General features: G+C 43.3%; 1 protein-coding gene across 4 annotated transcripts in view; it reads left to right on the top strand.

Moving 5' to 3' along the window:
* Adamts9 (ADAM metallopeptidase with thrombospondin type 1 motif 9) overlaps nucleotides 1–9215 on the top strand; it is a 182128-nt gene that overhangs the window by 163913 nt on the left and 9000 nt on the right. For all 4 annotated transcript variants that reach the window (XM_008827120.3, XM_029560637.1, XM_029560638.1 and 1 more), the window contains one exon: nucleotides 2806–2910. In XM_008827120.3, coding sequence (XP_008825342.1) covers nucleotides 2806–2910 — 105 coding nt within the window. The remainder of the gene's footprint in view (nucleotides 1–2805; nucleotides 2911–9215) is intronic.

Below are 9215 nucleotides of genomic sequence, written 5' to 3'. Positions count from 1 at the left end.
TTTTTTTTTTTTTTTTTTTTTTGAGACAGGGTCTCCCTGTAGTTCCAGCTGCCTGGAACTTGCTCTGTAGATCAGGCTGGCCTGTTTTTATCTATTATTTTTATTTTGTGTGTATGAGTATGTTGCTTGAATGTAGGTACATGTACATGTACCCATGTCATGTAATATACACAGATATCAGAAGAGGGTGTTAGGTCCTCTGGAACTGGAGTCACAGAAAGTTGGTAGCTGCCATGTGGGTGCTGGGAACCAAACCCAGGTCCTCTGCAAAAGCAGTCAATGCTCTCACCTGCTGAGCCAACTCTCCAGCCCTGAGAGAGACTTTGTCTCTTAAAAAAAATAATTTTTTTAAATTAAAAAAAAATGGCTAGCAATAGAAAGCACAGTTTGGTGAGGAGGCTGGAGTCACATTCACAAAGCCCTGGATATTGAGGCCACTCAGTGTAAGGACTACCAACATTTACACAGTACGGACGTCAAAAATAAATCCCAAAGCTGGGCTTGGTAATGCATGCCTTTAGTCCCAGCACTCAGGAGGCAGAGGCAGGAGGATCTCTGTGAGACTGAGGCTAGCCTGGTCACATAGAGAGTGCCAGGCCAGCTGGGGCTACAGGAAGACCCTGTCTCAATATTTTTTAAACAAATAAATCCCCAAATATGTGAGAAATATCTCCTATTCTCTGCTAGGTCAAGAGTTAGGTGCCATACCACCCTTGCACTCTCATCTACCCTTGCTCTTTGGACACCTGGGACCTGGGCTGGAAATTTCTGTGTAGCTGAGTTGCCCAGTGCTGTCAGGAAATCCCACAATGCCCTGCTGCATACACCCCTCCCCTGCCACCAGTTGAGATGATCAAAACTGTCTCTAGACATGGCCAAATTTCCCCTGAAGGCACATCATCCCCATTGGGGATCACTGACTAGTCACTGCATGAACAGAAACCCTCTGTCCCAGTTCATATTTGTAGAGCCTTAGCTCCCAAAGGTTTGGAAGTCTTATGAGAACATATTTTTGGAGCCAGCAGGAAGAGGGCCCCCTTAACTACACCTCATTCTTGAGTTCTCAGCTGAAGATATGTGATACAATCCTTACTGGAAAAATCTATCTAGTGTCTAGCCATATGTTACCACCAAAAATTAATATAAACAGATGACTTAATATTAAGCCCGTACCCTAAATAAACTACTATTGGATTGGGCAAAGAAAACAAGAATGAAGCAATTAGAAAATACAGGACAAGTCGGGGACTGGAAAGAGGGCTGAGCCAGTGCTACTCTTGCAGAAGACCCAGATTTGATTCCCAGCACCCACAGGGAAGCTAACAACAGTCTGTAACTCCAGTTTCAGGGGATCTGATTCCCTCTTCTGACTTCCGGGGTCATTACACAACACAGGTGCACTTACACGCATGCAGGCCATGTACTCATATACATAAAATAAATTTTAAAAAGAAAATTTTAAAAAAAAAGAAAATACAGAACAGATACTAGGATTTTTGTTACAGACACTAGTATCTCCATTAAGTAAAAGCCACACCCCACCTATCTGTTTATTTAGATACTTATTTTTCTGGGGTTTTGTTTTGTTTATTTTGTTTCATTTTGAGACGGGTTTTCCCTATGTAGCCCAGACTGACCTGGAACTCACTGCCCAGCCCAGTTTATATGTGGCTAATTTCTTTTATTCCTCACTACAGTAAATGAGAGGGATTACTTTTATTATATCACCTTCCATTTTACAGATGGACCAGCTGAAATTTTAGGAAGCTGAAAAAACTCTCTCCAGAATCTAATCACCGCTGGGGAGTTAGCTCTGCCTACCACCTCCCACGCTCCCTTTGCTTTATAAAACACTTCCCGTTTCCCACCGGGCGTGGTGGCGCACGCCTGTAGTCCCAGCACTTGGGAGGTAGAGGCAGGCGGATCTCTGTGAGTTCAAGGCCAGTGTGGTCTACAGTGAGTTCCAGGACAGCTGGGGCTACATAGGGAGACCCTGTCTCAAAAAGACAAAAAAAAAAGAAAAAGAAAACTTGGCATTTGTTCTCAGCTCTGGGAGTCTGGGAGGAAGCGATCTTAAGAGTATCTTCACGCTCTAAAACCGCCCACCGTGGAGGATCTTTTGAAAGAGAAACAGAGACTGATCCAGGGTGTCTGTACTGCACTAGCTCCTTAGAGATAAATATCAAAGCGCCCAGGCCACATTTTGAAAGACACCCCTGGGGAGGGTTGGGATGTGTGCCACTGAGCTGGAGATCTTGGACAGACCAAGCGCGCCCTCTGCTGGCCTCTCTGGGGAACGCGCCTCCGCCTTGAAGTTCGGCCCAGCTGTATGGGTAACACAGTGTGCTCTCAGCCCCGGGGAGCTGGAAGCTGGGGAAGCTTTGGCAGCTAGATCTTGTTAGAAAAATTAGGCTGTGGCATTTTGGTCTTGAAGGAATCTGATAATTGTGAGCAACATTAGGATTGCTGTGCTACGGAGGCCAAAGGGAGCAAGTCGCGAGTGAGGACTTGGAAGTCAGCAGGGTATGAGCTGAACTCTTCCTGTGTCCTGTGGGAGTTAATCACTTCTGGGCCTCAGTTTCCCCACCTGTAAAGAATATCCCCTGCCTCTTGCAAGGATAAATGAAATGATGAACGAAAAATGCCAGGCTCTGACAATCAAAAAACAAAATAACCTCCGGTAATTAGTAGTTATCATAATTAATTAACATCCTTCTCCTCACCAAAGTGCCTTTAATGTGTCAGCTTTGCCTTTATCCAGTAAGTCACATGGGCTGAAAATCTTGTGCTGGACATATGTTCCAGGGGCGGTTTAGCATCAACCTGTATGGAACCGGCCTGTCTCTAACCGAATCTGCCAGATGGATATCACAAGGGAACTACGCCGTCTCTGACATCAAGAAGTCACAGGTGAGGCTGCAGAGTGCTTGGGGCTGGTTCATGCTCTGTCTTTCTTTTTGTGACTATGGTGGTGGTATACTAAAGGATCACGTGTACTTTCCTACTTCCTGAAACCATCTTTGCAGTGTGCCAGGGAGAAAATGTATGCTGTAAATCCAGGGAGGAGCGATTATAGGTGGTGAAACAGGAGAGGCTCACTGAGCCATTCAGGTGATTAGGAGGAAGCTTCTGGTATATGTGTGGTTCCAACGTCTAGTCAGACCTCTGTGAGTCTAGCAAAATGGTTGAATAATGAGGGGATATTTTTCTGGGCAGTTAGGGGTACACACATAGCTTCTACAGTAATCCCTTTTCTGGCTCTATGGGGTGTGGTGCCCATGGCACTGGAATGCAGGCAACGGGACGGACCCTGGCCATGTACTGGGACCGCTTGGGGGGGTTTAAGAGCCAGCCTAGGTCCCTTCACCATCTAAACCTCTAGAGGGGGCAGCATGGCAACAGCTCCATGGGGCTTCTGATGTAACATGAGGGCAGAAACCTCCTCTCCACAGCTCTCCCAATAAGTTCTGAGACCAGTGCAAGACCTGAAGAAATAGGAAGTTTCCCAGTTCTGCCTCAGTCATCTCTGGAAATTGTAAGTCAGAGATGAGAAGGAAGAGAATTAGGAAAGTAAGTCTCACTCTGGAACAGTGTGACTAGATAAAATGCAGGATGCCTAGGTAGTTAGAATTTCAAACAAACTGCAGTATTTTTTTTTTTTTTATTAGTTCTTTAAGACTGCTAAGGGATGTTTATATATTTTTAAATAGTATATTCCCTGGTGTGTGGGTATACCCTTGAAATCCCAGCACTCAGGAGGTGGAGGCAAGAGAATCTGGAGTTTGAGACTAGCCTGGGCTACATAGCTAGACCCTGTCTCAAAAACCCAAAATACCACAACTAATAATAAAAGTAAGATGTTGCGTATATGAAATTCAAATTTGTTATCTGCATTTTTACTTGCTAACTGTGGCAGCCCTATCAAGAATACTGCCACAGAGTTAAAATGAGACTTTTAAGCAGCAGTTCAACCTACTCTGCCCCAGTTTCACCCCCAGGAAAGGAGATAAACTGTTTTGATGTCTTGGTAAAGTGTGCTTCCTATTCCCTTTTTAAAACCACCAGGATTAAATTTGCATCTGTGAAAAAAGTCTTCTCAAGTCCTGGTTTCTCTACAAAGCAGATCAGGGATCTCAAATCTGGTTAAATGGCCATAGTGATTGCTCATAACTTAATCACTAAATATTTTCCCTCCCATCAAAAGGAGACAGCTGAGATGGCATAGTGATTGTGCACTCACATTTCAATGTAATTCTTCTACCACTTTCCCTTGGCCCAGGAACTATAGATTTATTATTGAAAAATAAAATTTTTCTTGTGTACAACATGTTGTGAATATTCATTATTTTTCAGTGACCAAGAATGAAAATTTTTAACTGTTGCAGACACAGCTGTATGAAACCATCTTAGTAAGCCATGTATCTTAAGTTGCAATGTTGGTCCCTTGTCCATACTGAAATTTCAGCTAGAAACTAAGACTAAGTAAAAGTAGGAGCACCATCTTATGGAGATAAGGAGTACTGCAAGGCTGTACCTGCCTTTTGGGAAATAGTCATGTTCCACTTGAGCTGCTGGAGAGAGGTGGTTTGAGCCTGTCTGCATAGTTTTCTTAATTTAAGAGTGTGCCTGTGTGTGTGTGTGTGTGTGTGTGTGTGAGTGTGTGGACTGGAACTGCAGACTCCCTAGCTCCTGGCAATCCAGAGAAGTGCTGTTGTGTATCTGACCTGTGGGGTGAGCATCTCAAAGCAGTGGCCCCTAGGGATGACCTGTGAGAACAGGCCTCCAGAGCCTGATTTGTTGTAGGTGGGAAATATAGATGGTGTTTTGTTCCTGAAGAATCTGTATCACATCCCCTCCCACCAAGTCTCAGGGATCCCAGCAGAAGAGGGGGCCAAGATTGTAAGAGCCAAAAGGAGTAGACGTTTACGGCAAGCAGTATTTGCCAGACATGACAGTGCAGTTGCACACATGCATCACAGCGGTTGGGACTGCGGGCACGACACTTGAATACGATCAAGCCAGCCGAAATCCCAGCATGGTTAGGGGAGTGGCTCTTGAAGTCCCACCCCTGTCTGAGGAGCTGTTGGCAACTGATGGCTGCTGGGGCAAGGACAATGAGTTTTCTTCAGGGAAACAGCCCTGAGAGGCCACCCATGCACAGGCACATCAGGCAGCACTAAATGGACTCGGGATATTTTTTAAGACAAGAGAGAGAGCGCACACATGATTTTGGGAGGGAAAGTGGGATGGCATAGGGAAGGGATTTGGAGAGGATAGAATGGGGGGTGGGTTTGATCAAAACACATTAACATGTCTGAATATTAAAGTGTTTAAAAATAAAAAAATTTTTTAAAGATTTAGAGAGTCATAGAAGCATTAGCTTGCTGATGACAGGAGTAAAATATACAGGCGAGAAACCCATGTGGCCTTATCCTAAGCAGATTCCTCCTAAAGAGACAGTCTTCAAATTCACATACTATGGTGTCACTTGTTAGCACATGGCCAGTCCACTTTTTTGTCTTTCACAGTACTGGGGATCAACCTCATTCCAAGCCTCCAAACATTCCTAAGCTTTATAGAAGAAACCAGAAATACACATTTCTAATGGTTTCCAGGGTAACGCCAATGCTCCTGGTCTGTAACTGTTTTGAGAACAATTAACCTAAATTTGACCAACTGCAGATCTTCTTTTCAAATTCGCACCTGTTAATACCCCCAAGTGACCAGTGTTTCATGGAACCCACTTTGAATGTCATGTGACATCCCACTTTCACGCAATACTTCCCACCATCCCTAGAACCCGAGGGTGGAGACGCTGTGCCCTCTGTCTCACTCAGACCTGACCAGCAACAACACTTTCCTTCCCAAGTCTCAAACCATCATGCCTCACTTCCTGTGCTTTTCTTCTACAGAGAGGAAAACCACAGTGAGAGCCTTATAACCCCAGAGCTGGGCAATCCAGTTGGTAGGCAAACCCCTGAGAGTCACTGGCTGGGCAATCTACCCTATTTGGAGAGCTCCAGGCCAATGAGAGACCCTGTCTCAAAACATATGGTGGACAGCACCTGAGGTGCGATACCTGAGGTTGGCCTTAGGCCTCCACACATACTTGCAACGTGTATGTGCTGGATAGCTTTAGTCAACTTGACTCACCTGGGTTGAGGGAGCCTCAACTGGGGAATTGCTTTCATTGGACTGGCCTGTGGCCATGTCCATGGGGCATCTTCTTGATTGCTGAGTGATGTGGGAGGGCCCAACCCACTGTGGGTGCCACCCCTGGGCAGGTGGGCCTGTGTTGTATAAGAAAGCAGGCTGAGCAGGGGCCAGGGGAGCAAGTCAGTAACCAGTGATCCTCCATGGCCTGTGCTCCAGCTCCTGCCTCCAGGTTCCTGCCCTGAAGTTCCTACCTTGGGCTCCCTGATGAACTGTGACCCAGGAGATGTAAGAAAAATAAACCCTTTCCTCCCCAAGTTGGTATTGGTCAGTTTTGTCACAGCAGTGGAGAAACAAACCAGAACAGTGTGCATTCACCAGCACCTGTACACACTCTCATTCACACATATACACACAAATGCCTTTATGACAATGATACCTAACATTTAGGAAGCACACAGACTATACTTAGATTTGACAATGCTGAACGATCCTAGCACAGTGGCCTCCAGGCCCCAGCACCCTACTTACACCCAGTGAGACAGATCCTGCCTAGAGAACCACATGGACTGACACCAAATCTGGTTGGTAGTGTCATGAACTACTTCAGCACCCTGAAACCAAGACCAGATAGGCACTAGAAATAACCACACCCAAAATGGAATGCATGAAAAATTTAAAAAGAAAAAAATATTTTGTTTTCTTTTCTTCTTAAATTTGACAGTTTTTCTTTGTCCTTATCTCTTCCCTGGACTCCTTCTTCCCTTCCTAGAAAACAGATTATCTTTTTGGTTTTTTGTTTGTTTGTTGTTTTGTTTTGTTTTGAGACAGGGTCTCTCTATAGCCCCAGCTGACCTGGAACTCACTCTGCAGACCAGACTGGCCCGGATCTTACAGAGATCCCTTTGCCTCTACCTCCCGAGTGCTAGGACTACATGCCCAGTGAGAGTAGAAGGCTTCACAATAGAGTTGTATGAACCGAGTCTTCATGCCTCTTTGCCTAGTTCTGGGAATTTAGTCTAAAGACACAAAGTAGAGGTGTGTTCATATTGTTATGCCCTGTCCAGAAAACTGTGCAGCTGTGTACAGAGAGGGCTAGGGGGCGGGACTTGGTGGCATGATCAATTCAGAGTGAAGTGTGGTGCTAAAATTAAGGAAGGGATTTTTGAGAGTATGGAAAGAGTTAGGGAGCTAATTACCAAAGCACTGCTTTACACTTCAGAAGAGTTCAGGTTTCTTTCTCACCCATTCAGCTCACATTTATTTAATAAGTGTGTGATTGACATCACTATGAGCTTCACACAATGCTAGATTCTAGACGCTTCCAGGTTTCAGCAAGTTGTCACTTTTACATCACGGGGCTTACATTCTAGCAGGAAAACAAAGATGAAAGACTGTCCAGTTGCAGGGTGCTTGCAGCAGGTAGCTGGTTCAGGAAGGGGCCCCAGAGGCAGCTGCTTTTGAGCTGAAGCATCTACCAGGTAGAAGTGGGTAGTATGTGCTCACAGAGACGACCAGAAGAGATTGTCCAGCCAGGAGAGGGATGTGCGCAAAAGCCCTTTGGAGGAAGAGTCAAGTCATATCAGAAGAGCAATTCAGTCCAAGACCAGCTGTGTGGGGCTTCTAAATGTGGAGTAGTCTAACACCAACCCTGTGGTGCTTCACCCAAGGTCAGCAAACATTTTCAGTAAAGGAACAAGGAATAAGTGGTTTGGTCTTTCTGGTCAATTGGCAAGATTAGGTATATTATACATGTGTGTATATAGCAAGAGGGTAAAAACATACAAAAATTTTATTGATCAAATTCAAAATGGAATAATAATTAAGCAACATTTTAATATAAATCTACCAATAAAAAGAATGTAATATTGGAAAAGGAAAATATTTGATTTCACTAGTGTTTTCTAGTATCAAAATTTATAGTAAACATTTATCTATTAATGCTGATATGAAATGAGATTTTATCTGTTTCATGTTGCTAAATGTCTTTTTACATGGATAGGAATTGCCAGACACTAATATCTGTCCACAACTATACAATTTTAATTGAGCATGCTTGTGACTTGGCAAGCATTTATAGAATTCTATTAGAATTTTCTTTTGATGCTTGCTTTTTAATATGTGGTTACATTGCAGATTAATCACTTGCAATTGAAAATTAGATGGACGCTTCTCGATTAATTTCCTAGCTAAATGGATTTTAAAATAGGAAAATCATTTCCTCCTCACGTCAAAGTCCAAATCATACTACTGGAATTGTGTTTGCACTCAGGAATACCAGCACTGCAAATGTGTGTAGCTTATTTTTAACCTTTGATGGCCCAGAAAAAATTTAAGAAGCTTAACATTATTTATGATTTAAGCAATATTACTTTACCATAGCATAAGTTTTGCCTACAAGGGCAAGTTTCTCATAATTGTAGATTCAGTTCCTTAAGAGCCTGTATGAGGGACTAGAGAGATGGCTCAGAGGTTAAGGCTGTTCTTCCAAATGACCCTGGTTCGGTTCCCAGCACTCACCTAACCACTCCTTAAAACTCCAGTTCCAGGCGATCCTTTGTCCTCTTCTGACTTCTGTAGACACTGTGTACATGTGGTGCACTTAGATGCATGAATTCAAAACACTCATGCACATAAAATTAAAATTTAATAAAGAACCCTTATGAAGTCAGTAGCAAAACTAATGTTCAAAGCCATTGTGGTTCACTTTTAGTATCTCAGAAAAGTCTTTTTTAAATTTTTTTTGCATTTCATAACAGCTTTAACATATTCAGTAACACATTCCAGAGGAAGGATACATCTCTTTCAAAGGCGGCTATAAATTTTTAGGTTCATAGTTGAATTAATACAGTCATGCAATATTGAACTCCCTATAAACCCTGTAAGACATAAAATTGAGTGAGGTTTTAACCTTTAAAAAAGATCTCCATTTCATTTTAAAGTATACTGTTTCCTATAGAAAAACTCATTTTTACTGCTATGAACACTTAGATGTTTTCACATGCATCTCTAATCTCTATATATCTGATTATTACTAGTAACAGTTGGTTACACTTGGATCC

The sequence above is a fragment of the Nannospalax galili genome, unplaced genomic scaffold (assembly GCF_000622305.1).
Source record: "Nannospalax galili isolate Female #2095 unplaced genomic scaffold, S.galili_v1.0 scaffold1051, whole genome shotgun sequence".
Lineage (NCBI taxonomy): Eukaryota > Metazoa > Chordata > Mammalia > Rodentia > Spalacidae > Nannospalax > Nannospalax galili.
Note: the sequence above shows the minus strand (reverse complement) of the source record. Positions and strands in the feature narration are given on the sequence as shown.